Source organism: Pseudorasbora parva, chromosome 9 (genome assembly GCF_024679245.1).
Source record: "Pseudorasbora parva isolate DD20220531a chromosome 9, ASM2467924v1, whole genome shotgun sequence".
Classification (NCBI taxonomy): Eukaryota; Metazoa; Chordata; class Actinopteri; order Cypriniformes; family Gobionidae; genus Pseudorasbora; species Pseudorasbora parva.
The window spans coordinates 18740380-18752709 of NC_090180.1; the positions used below are offsets into that span (position 1 = coordinate 18740380).

Below are 12330 nucleotides of genomic sequence, written 5' to 3' on the forward strand. Positions count from 1 at the left end.
TATTTTAAGCGGGTCGGGTGCGGATTTTAATTAGCGCTTCGTGTCGGAAAACGGGTCGGATGCGGTTTAACAAGTACAGGCAATGACATTTTAAATGACAATATCCTGGCCGGACTACTGTTGTCAGTGATATAAGTATTTGAAATTAACATGATTTCTTAATGTCTAGCGACATAACAGGGCCATTTTATGATTAATTGAAATACATTTCTTACATACAGTTCCTTTAAAGCCTCTAATGCATGTTAGCTTAGTGAAAAAGCATAATTTATAACTGATTGGCTTCATTGAGCTGCATCATGTTATTATTAAGTTTCTAAGGGAACGTTCACATTCATCCTTTCTACTCTAAGCTACTCTCCTGTGTTCTCACTCCATCTCTCGCTTCCTTCTTTCTTCGGCTCAGAAGGAGGCTATTAAATTGATTTGAGGTTGAAAGGACAAAAAAAATTAACTGGAACAGCAAACTTGACAGTCCCCTGAAGTAATAAATAAAACTCAATAGGTACAGTGTGTTCTCTGAGACAGAATCTCCGTATCTGTTTATGTACCTTAAAAACAGTGTTTGTCAAGAAATGCACACATTTGCTGTGTTATTGTGTGCATTTATTTATAGTCACATCACAATCAAGTTCAGGGGGATGACGCAAGTCTCTCAACACCTTGAGAGGTAGACCCTAGAGCCAAAAGAACATAAAAAGAACATTATGGTCATACTTGTCTCTATAAATGGTAAAGGTTCTGACAGACTGGCAAACTAGGTGTTCGTCATGTTAAGCTACAGCACACAGCCCATTAAAATGCTAACTGTATGGCAAAGACAGCAAAAAGACAGTGCAGGTTTAAAGGAACATCCCGACTTTTGGGGACTTTAGCTTATTCAACATATCCTCCTGAGTTATATAAGTCCATACATACCAATGTTATGATCATCTCCGTGCGTGCCATAACTCCGTCACCCACTGCTAGCCTAGCTTAGCATATAGACATAGAATTAAACGGCTCCATCTAGCCTACTGCTCAATAATTGACAAAATACCATAGTGATACCAATGGGTGGGGTTTTGCATTTTTATCATAAAAAAAACACTTAAAATGTAAACAAAATAAGCCACACTCTGATTAATGTATATGTATGTATAGAAAACTGACTTCTAAGCACCCCCCCCCCCCAACGCCCCTGCGTACTAAGACAGGACAGACTCGAAATGTTAGTGTTATTTTCTCACTTATTAAGCAGTAGGCTACACTGAATTTTTTTTTTTTAATTTTAAAAAGCAGTGAAGTCAATGACATACACCATATAAACTGAGTATGGAACTAAAAAAATTAAGTAGATCTGAGTAACTGCATTTGGTACATTTTACAAATAAAAGTGAGAAGAAAAGAATTGGGGGAAAACTTTTCAAACATATATGGCACGCAGAGAGATTACAATAGTATATGGACCAAGCAGCAACCAGTGATGCCAGTAACGCGTTACAGACGCCCCTTTCACACTGCACGTTGGACCCGCAATATTCCTGGAACATTGCCGGGTCGCCTTCTTTGTGAAAGCAACCACGTCCCGGGATTGATTACCGAATTCGACCTGGGTCGGGGACCTAGTAATATTGCGGTATTCGACCCGGGACGAGCGCTGTGTGAACAAAAGCCGAAACTGCAACGTGTACGTAGTTATCGTGCGACTCCTAGAGCTTGTTTTTTCAATAATACAACCCTGCAGTGCCAGAAGAGCTAGTCTGTGTTTTAAACGCAGAGAGTGTTCATATACAAAAGAAACTAAAATTAAACAAGCAGAAATGTGCGCAAACTGGACACAAGTCGAGACCCTGGAGCACCTTACTATCCGTGGTGAAGCTGAGATCGCTCGCCATTATACGTCACATCAGGATGTCACGTGTCAACTCGACCCGGGACCGTTAAGCGTTGTGTGTGAAAGCGCACATATTACAGAACAAATGCCGGGTCGCATTATCTGTGTATTTGCCGGAATCGCAGTGTGAAAGGGGCTATAGTAACGCGTTACTCTAATCTGACTTTTTTCCAGTAAGAGTAATCTAACCAAACCAGTAATCAGATTAAAGTTACTTATCCAAGTCACTGTGAGTTACTATTTTAGTCATTTTCCTTAGTAAAAACTGACAGCTTATCAAAATTCTCAGCCCGAGTCCGGCTGGAGCCCGTGTTTTTTTTTTTTTTGTACATTGTTGCAGCCATTAAAATAGTTCAGTTTTGTTTTTAATGTCAAAGTAGTTATATTTCGTTTCGTTTCTTTATAAACCTAATTTAGAAAAATGTTCAGAGCAATTTTTGGTTTGTTAAATTAAAGTTTATATAGGCAAGACAATTCAAGAGTTGGTTTGAGAGACTAAATTGATTAAACATGCGGTTAACTGACTGGGTCGTCACGTAAAAAAATTTAAACTTTAATTTAACAAACAAAAAATTGCTCTAAACATTTTTCTAAATGAATTTAATAAAGAAACGAAACGAAATAACTACTTTGACATCAAAAATAAAGTAGGCTAGTTATTATACCACCACAAAGGCATACGCTAGCCTTCCCTTTTGGAACAGCGCTCAAAAAAACGAAACGGGGTAAACAGGAAGAGCGGCGCTCTCTGAACACAATGGAGTCCATCGCTCTGTTTTCTTTGTGGATAATTTTGTGTCGTTTGGTCCACAGCCCTCTCACAGCCTGTTGTTAAACAGATATTTGTCACCTTAGTGGCGCAAAAATTTTCACGTAATTGTGCTGCTCGTATGAGGAGGTTTGCAAGGTACCAGCTGAAGTGTAGCAAGGACTTTGCAGCTTTGATTACGGACTCCAGCACGGTTAGCGCTCACACTGCATGCGAACCGCGCCCGAGTCCAACTGAACCGTGCTCTGGCCCACCTCTTCCAAGCGGGCCAGGGCCGGCTAATCGAGCCGCACCCGGGCACGGTTCGGGGCACTCACACTAGTCAAACGAACCGCGCATTGGTGGTCAAACGCACTCGGGCACGGTTCAAACTGTATAGTGTGAGTACACCCTAAGGGTCTCATTAGTCTCATTAAAGGGGGGGTGAAACACTCAGTTTCAGTCAATCTCATGTCAATCTTGAGTACCTATAGAGTAGCATTGCATCCTTCATATCTCCGAAAAGTCTTTAGTTTTATCATATTTATAAAAGAAATATGGGCTGTACCGAGTCTTTCCGGAAAAAACCGAGCGCGTGGAGGCGTATCGTGTGGGCGGAGCTAAAGAATGACAAGAGCGCAAAGCGATGACGTCCTCAAGCGTGGAGAAACCCATCTATCTCAGCTAATACAGATAATGATCCACAATCAAATCTGAGGCTGAAATAAATTGAACAGGAGAAAGGGCAACATCAGGATGTCCGTCTCTGTGGTATGTACTGTATTTAGAGGCCTTTGTGTGCAGTTTATGAGGACATGATTCGGTTTATGGACTATTGTATGTGACTAGACCTTAGAGGTAGCAAGCAAAACGGTTTTGCACGTCAGAGTCAGAATAGTGTAACGTTATACAGAACAACAATGGAGTAACCGTTAGCGCATTTGAATGACGAAGCACGCGATCGTATCGTTTACTGATGTTTACTCATGCGACGGTAGCCAATACCAGAGACATTTGAAGTTGATTTACTCACCGGCATCTTCCAAAGCAGGACCGCTCCGTCAAAAACACACTTCTTTGGTATGATTTGGTGAAGTCCTGTGACAGCAGTGACCGTGGAAATCCACTTTGCGACGCGACTGAAGTGATGCCTTGAAGCTTCCCGTAATTTCAGCGTTCAAATCGGTTCAAATGCAGCGCTGCCTTCCCGGAATGCTGTGCTGAAGCGTTGAAGTCGCTCGACGTCACCCATAGGAATAAAGTGGAGCGCGGCGCGACATAAGTGTTCACGGACGACTGGATCTGCACCTGAGAGACTGTTTACAGCGTGCATTTCCTCTCTCTCCCTCTAGTCACGCGCGCGCGCACCCTTCCGGGAGAAGAGCCCGTACAGCCCATACAAGGACCTTCCGCTCTATTTAACGTCAAGCCGACCCATACTCGAAAAAAACTCGCAGAAACTTGTGAGAAACCGGAAGGAGTATTTTTAACACAGAAATACTCCATCAAACGTCCAACATTAGTTTTTGAAACTTTGTCTATGTTTAGGATAGGAATCCAAGTCTTTAAAGGTGTAAAAAGCTCAGTATGCATGAAACAGCATTTCACCCCCCCTTTAAGTCTCATTAGTCTCATTAACCCATTTAATTTGTATTTTAATTAATTTATATTGAAGATGATTGTGTTTTGTGTGACTTATTTTAACGTTTCATTTACGGCCATTTGCGTTGGCTTGCTTTACTCATTTGCAGCGATGTTGCAGTAGCATCATATCTATCTGACTACAACATAACACGCTCTCACACATTTATTTTTTAATTATTTGCCAGGAGTAAAATTTACACGTGTGGTTTAAACAACCAGATACATTTACATTTGTCCGCGGTTTCATCTGAAATGCTTTCATGCACCTTCTGAATTGGTTTGTTTGAGTGATCGGAATTAAATACGTCTCGGAAGGCATTTAGGCCTACTCCTGGTCATTGCGCAATCAGATAGATATCTGGTCAGAGAAAATGAATGAAGGAACCAGTAAAAAGGCCATAACTCTAGCAGCTGCACTGAAGAAACGGACTCTTTAAAGGGGGGGTGAAACACTCAGTTTCATGCCTTCCCGGAATGCTGTGCTGAAGCGTTGAAGTCGCTCAACGTCACCCATAGGAATAAAGTGGAGCGCGGCGCGCGACATAAGTGTTCACGGACGACTGGATCTGCACCTGAGAGAGTGTTGACGGCGTGCATTTCCTCTCTCGCTCTAGTCACGCGCGCGCGCACCCTACCGGGAGAAGAGCCCATACGGCCCATACAAGGACCTTCCGTTTTATTAACGTCAAGCGGACCCATACTCGAAAAAAAATCTCCGAAACTTGTGAGAAACCGGAAGGAGTATTTTTGACACAGAAATACTCCATCAAACGTCCAACATTAGTTTTTGAAACGTTTTCTATGTTTAGGATGGGAATCCAAGTCTTTAACAGTGTAAAAAGCTCAGTATGCATGAAACAGCATTTCACCCCCCCTTTTAACCCTGCGCGAGCCATATCTTGCGAGTGGCATAAGCTATCATGGTCTCTTGTTTCCACCAGCACAGCACATCTCATTGTTCCTTTTAATTATTAAAATAAATATAAAACGAAGGAGAATTCTAAGGGGGGGGGGGGGGGGGGGGGGGGTAAAAAAGTCGGGGCCGTCAGGCTTGGGCATAAATGCAGGGCTCTAGTTGATGTAACTGTTAAAATTGCACTTCCAATAAAGTGTGTTGCCAAAAACGGTTGTCATTTCTATGTTGAGAAGGCAGGGGTGTTGTCGGCAACAGCTGAATGTAACTAATAAAGTAACTTGTAATCTAACTTAGTTACTTTTAAAGTAATCTGTAAAGTAACTAAGTTACTTTTTAAAGGAGTAATCAGTAATCAGATTACTTTTTCAAAGTAACTGTGGCAACACTGGCAGCAACCTCCTTGTCTGGCTATTACCCAAGCGGCAACATCCAGGGAGCAGAATCTCATTGAGCCCCATGGTAAAATTCCCAACTTTACAGCAAAAAAAAAAACATATTTATAGCCTGGTATAAATTGTGGTTTTGGTCTATATGGCTATTTTTTGCCCTGCATGACAACTGTGAGGGGGTACTTTTTTTTTTTTTGTATCTCATTCGTTTACACTACACAAAGCCTTATAAAGTCCTTATATTAAATTCTGCAAAATTAAGGGCGTGGTAACTTTGATTGACAGGAGGATAGCCATTTATCCGCCCTTTGGCACTGAAGCCACGTTTTTCTGTGTCCCTGTTCTTCCATTTCGTGTGCTTTCAAAAATGGAGCAGTTATGGTAGGATCCTTCTAGTTTAGCTTGAATTGAAGTATCTCCCCATATACTAATTAGGTCTAACATCTCACTCTCCCTCCACTGACTTGCTCCATCGCTGTTCTCCATATCTAGTCAAGTTTTTAATGTTACTGTCTGTGTCTGTTGTGTCTAGGGCTAACTCGCTGGTGCATAATTGTGACAAATGTCGACATAGATTGACGTAAAATACGCATCATATCCGCATCAAATCCGCTTTGGTTGTTCACACTGCGGCCGCATTGGAAAAAATCAGATCTGGGTCCGATTCAGGACCACATATGTATGTGGTCTAAATCTGATTTGAAAAAATCAGATCTGGGCTAGATTTGAGTGTTCACACTACCTCTGAAGAGGTCTGACCTGGTCACTTGACCCCAAAAAAAATCAGATTTGGGCCACTTTTGCCTGCAGTCTGAACGGGGCCAATGACTCGCTCAGAAGATGGCAACGGCCAGCTCGTCTCTACTTTACACTTCAGAACGGCTTATCGAAATCCAATGTGTGACTCACGCACACTACGTTTTATTTTATTTTTACAGTCTATGCTATCACCAGACCAAGCTCAATTTAAGATTGAACATTGGTCTGGGGAGTCTGCTCTGTATTTTCTACTGCACAAGAGGCGTGATAAACAAGCATTATTCAAACGACTCTGTACGCAATTGGATAGTCCTTCAACCAATCAGACCACAAGAGGCGTGATCAACAGGCAAAGACCCATTGCTTCTCTAACTGTCATTCTGTTAAACCCGCCAATAGTGCACCAGGTGGATAAGCCAGTCTGTGATTGGTTCCCGCAAAAAGGGTAACAGAAGCAGTAGAAATCCATTTTCAGGTTTCCAGACTGAGTTGCAGGGCAAAATCAAATAGCCGACAGATCAGGCTGGGTTTACCCAGTCTAAACTGTAAAAAAGAGAATAATAAAATTCAGGTCTCCAATTGAAAATTTCTAGTGACTAAATCACATCTAAATTTTTCATTTCAACGAATTGAATTTCTGTGAATTAAAGGTGCACTATGCAACTTTCCGTCCACTAGAGGGCACCTATTCAAAACAATGATGTAGTTTGATGACGCCAAGTTTGAGCGCAGTATCTTGGGACATGTGGTCTTCACCTCACAGCCGGTGGAAAATAGGACAGGCAGAAATCATGTTCATGGATGTGATTATTAACGTTACTGTAGAATGAAGCAGAGCAGGACCGAGTGTTGTGGAGCTGATCATGGCCGCTGGAGCGATTGTTATACAAACACACGGCTCGTGAGCACCGGGGCTTTTATTATGACGGGACGGGACACAGTCGCCGGGCGCACTTCCGCTTTTCCGGTTATGATTATAAGGTAAAGCAGCTCTGTTTATCATATTAGATACATTTAAGTGTGTTTAAAATGATGTTATGATGTTCCTCTGTGCGTTCTTTCGGCGCTGCTGTGACATGTTCACACTGCTAAAAGAAAAGCACTTCTGACAAATAAAACCGAGGGTAACGCAGATATGACGCAATTGACAGGCGACTCCCTCAAACGCTATACTGACACGTCCCGGTCCTTGGTTAAAATAGCAATTTTCTCACAATTTACAAATAGTTGGAAACATTTACGGATATTGTAAGTACTCAACTGAACAAAATATATAACACTGGCCTAGTGGTTTTTGGATATTTTACTGCAAAAATACTACATAGTGCACCTTTAAAACTGCTCTTCAGAATTCTATGTGACGTCATGGACACTATGTCCATTTTTTTATTTTAACAGTTTATGTTATCTAACTCTGGGGGATTTGCTGAATAAGCTAATGTCCAAAAAGTGTGGCCTGTTCATTTAAAGCTAAAGTCATATGGTAAGCCACTAGAACTGCTTAAGGGAGAAAACTGCAAAAATTTGCTTTGCCCATTAAAATGTAGTGTTAACCACCATGATAATACAGATGAAAACTGAGGGCCACTTGATGAAGTGACCTAAAACATGGCTAGATATTGAGAAAACTATGTGTATGAGTAAATATGGATACATTTCTATTATAATTGATTATAATTTTGAGTAAAATAATCAGGATTATCAATTTAACCATATTGTGCAAATGTGAAGTTTTCATCGACTAAAATTAAAATGCTCAGACATTTAGTTGAATAAAATTTGAATAAACAAAAACAGTAGGCTATAATGTGGACTAAATATGAATAATAAAAAAACTTAAAAGTACATTTGTGCAGGACTAAGATTACGACTAAATTGACAATATTTCAGACGAATGCAATGATTGGATGAGCATTTTATGGCCCTATGCATTTAGCTGAGAAATTGTATACCTCTTAGAATTGCTATCAGATGTGAATAGACTTTCAACCAGGATAACAAACAACAACAACAGAAAACAAAACAAAAAACAATTCTAAAACATCACCTACCCTGCCTTTAAACTGTGGATATTTTCAGCAAACAGTACGTTCAATTTAACAGCACTAAGAGGCAAAGTTAGGCGCGTTAACCTGTTCAACCACAAGATGTCAGCACTTCACAAGTATTTTCAAAGTCCAGTATTTCACAGCCTGAGAGAAAAGCTTCATAAACCGTATAGAAATCATGGATGCGAAATTGTGAATGCCACTACGCTGAAGGCTAGTTCATAATTATTAATAATCCCATGCAGACTTTGCTTAAACCTAATGTTTGTCTCATGAATATTACTTAGATCGCGCCTAATGTTGCTTGATAACCTTCCAATGGCGATGCTGTCTGCTGAATAATAGACAAGCATTCTTTCCATAGTACGACCAGAAATTCATAATAAGGGAGCATCTGCGCCAAAAAGGGACAGGTGGGATTTATCATCATGCTGGAAATCCAGACCAACAGGCCGGCGTACGCTATTTGAACCTTCTGCTTGGCTATGAACCATAACACTGAGATCATATTTACTCTAAATGATGCTGAATCCCTCTCTGCCGTTGCCTTTGGACGTTGTCAGGACTGCCGTCATCCTTCTGTGAGGAAATCCTCAGAAATCAGTGCAGCCGAGAGGCTTCGGCATGTTTTGAATGAATAAAGGCATCGAACGATATTTCCTTTGCATAGCCTACCACAATGCTGGAGAAGAGTAAATATAATTTGGTAGAGGACTCTATGGATCAGAGGATTCCTGCTGATAACGAAGGACATTTCCAGCATGGGCTCACATTCGAGGTGAAGGTAAATATTAAAAATAAAATGCACTTGTTTATTAAATGACTCACAAATTATGCGTAGGCTACTTATCGGAATGACTTATGCAAGTAGATTGTACTTAATAATTATCATTGTAACAACTAACTGTGACTCTAGTTGTTATATACATGTAGCCTATAAATATATGTTACATGGACAGTAATGTAAGGTTTTCATATTTTGTGGCTAACTATAGCCTACTTCACCTGTTGCACTGGCATGGATGCAATTCATTGACTTTTTCAGAAATACATTTCATCATATGTTACTTATTTGAACATTTTCTGCCACAGTTCATTGGGAGCCTGGATATTGTGCGTCCTAAAAGCAGGATTGAAATATTGTCCGCTATGAGACGCATACGGGTAAGGGTTCCTCAATTTGTCAGGTGAAGGATAGGAATATGATCTTCATAAAGATACAGTTGACCTTTTTGAAAGAATGATGTGTAATTAGCATATTTTGTTCACCAACAAGCGTAAGAATTCTGGTATTACTGGTAATGAACATACATTACATTGCATTATGTTATCATAAACTGGAACTGTCAGAATGTTTGTCCTTCAATATCAGAAATGTATTTCAATTTATGACCCAGAAATACATATACAAATATAAAGGTCAAACCTTAAATATCTCTTCTTCATTCTGCATTATAACATGTATTTTTAACATTGCAACGGGTTTTTTAGGCTTTTAAGTGTATAGGTCACGCAAAAATTGCAATTTTATTCTCTTTAAATACTCACCCTGATGTTGTTCCAAATCCACTAGACAAGATCTTTTTTGATGAAATCTGAGACCTACCACGTTGACGCTTCAAAAAGTTCATAAAGATACCGTAAAACTAATCCAAATGAATTGAGCGGTGTTGTCCAAATTTCCTGAAGAGACACAATCACTTTATATGATAAACACATTCAATTTTGGTTTTTATTCACATATAATGAATGACAGGAGTAACAAGAGTACTGTACTCACAGAATTTAAAATGTTGAGTAAACTAACCCTTTAATAATTCAACAGTTTTCTCTGTAGAACTGGTTATGATTTTTATGGACTGAAGAATTAAACCATTTTATTGTGGTGGAAGGTGTTTATTCTGGTAATATGGAACCAGTGTAAAGACCAAGAAACCAGTGTTTTTTGTGTCTTTTCTGCTCAGTGGACCAGTGTGGATGCATTTATTTGCTATGCTTGCAGCAGCACAGTTTACTTTAATCAACTTTTCTCCATCAAAGAGAATATGTTTGTGCAATGTTTAGACATGTTTGCACAATATTTCTCTTCTGGGAACTTTTTCCTGTATCAATCAGTTGAGTCAGTACTCAGTAGTATTTCATAGTTCTAAAAAAAATTCAGATGTCACCCTCTGTTTCATTTATTTGAGTTGAACTGAGAGCAGCAGGAAAAACATGCTCCTTAGAAATAAGCTTGCCTTGCTTTTGGTCCATGTTAGCATAATCAGAGCTTCGGATGAAAGAGAGTTCTTTTGACCCAGACACATTTTAGTATGCCTGGTGCATCTCCTTTAATCCCACCCCTGTGGATTTCCTGATTATTTCCTAGTCTTTGATTACTTATGCAGTTCTCCAATGACTGCAAGTCTTTCAAAGGCAATAGCATCTTCATTAGTGGTTGATATCTTGATATATCCCATCAGTGCAGGTTGCTCAAATTTTCCTTACCTAGAAACTGAGATATTCAGAGTATGTGTTATAATACACAATTTTCATTCTTGTTTGTTCATATACAGTATACATTACGTGGTGACTTTATCAAACTGCTACTTTAAGTTTACTTGTTACAGAACAAGTTACTCTTAAGTGATGTGTCTTACTTAAAGACTTAGTAGTGATTAATTAATTTGTTGCATCTGGTCTTTATACTGTATATGTCCCTCACGTTTTACTGACCTATAGGCGGTTAGAAAAATTACATGTTATGTTTGGGTCAAAAATGACCTGTATACACTTAAATATAATTTCTGAAAATTTACACCTGACTCATATTGATGAGTACATGAAAATTGGTAGTGCTTACCTTGATGTTTTTTTACAGTAGTCTTATATAATTATTTCACTTGGACATTTAATTAAATGACTGTATTGTCAATTGTATGTCAGTGGTGGTACAGAAGATACATGTAAAGTATACAGTGCATCCGGAAAGTATTCACGGCGCTTCACTTTTTCCACATTTTTGTTGTTACAGCCTTATTCCATAATAATTTTTCCTCAATTCTACAAACAACACACCATAATGATAATGCGAAAGAAGTTTGTTTGAAATCTTTTAAAATTTATAAAAAATGCAACAAACAAACAAAATCACATGTACATAACTACTCACTAGTGCTGCAACGACGTGTCGACGTCATCGATGACGTCGACTACAGAAATACGTCGACGTTCGTGAAATGCGTCGACGCGTCGTGTCAGGCGTTCATCTCGCGTAATGTTGGCTTCTGCTCCTGGTTCTATCACAAAAACCAAGACCGCGAATATCAAAAGTATGGGAATACTTTAAACAGAGGCCAAACAGTGTTTCCCACACATAGACTAATTTGTGGCGGACTGCCACATAATCAATAACGGCCGCCACATTCGTCATTCATTCATTTTTACGCTATTTAAAAGACGCACGCATATTCGTTTAGCTCTCTCCGCCCTTTTGCGCGTCTCTTACTCACTCACACACACACACGCGTTGCATTCGACCGTAAAACAAGTTTTATTGCATTTTGGCGCATTTAGACATAGCTTTTAAAACCAGAGCAGTTGAATAACAGAGTTGCGACACGCATTCATCACGCGGCAGCGCGCGGTCACGGCGCTCATATAATTCTAAACAAACCAGCGCGGTGTCAATCAATACAGACCAGTGTTTCCCAACCGGGATCCCGAGCAAAAGTTGCGGGGACGCACTTACACTTCGGTTCATCTCACACCTGATGACGCATCTTTAATATGGGTTGTAACTTGAAAATAATGCTGTATGTATGTTTGTAAATTTTATGAAACGCACGCGAGTGCTGCCGTACGTCCGAATATGAGCAGTCATTTGCACCATCATCACCCCCGTGTAGCCAGGAGACTCGAATGAGAAGATGTCTTTGTGCACTCGTCCCAAAGCGCGCAAATATTGAGTT

General features: G+C 39.9%; 1 protein-coding gene across 1 annotated transcript in view; it reads left to right on the forward strand.

Annotated features, from left to right (window-relative positions):
- The first annotated feature begins 8540 nt into the window (after positions 1-8540).
- nos1apb (nitric oxide synthase 1 (neuronal) adaptor protein b) overlaps positions 8541-12330 on the forward strand; it is a 34850-nt gene continuing 31060 nt past the window's right edge. The window contains exons 1-2 of the mRNA XM_067454246.1: positions 8541-9164; positions 9473-9544. Of these exons, the coding sequence (XP_067310347.1) occupies positions 9060-9164; positions 9473-9544 (177 nt within the window). The 5' untranslated portion in view covers positions 8541-9059. The remainder of the gene's footprint in view (positions 9165-9472; positions 9545-12330) is intronic.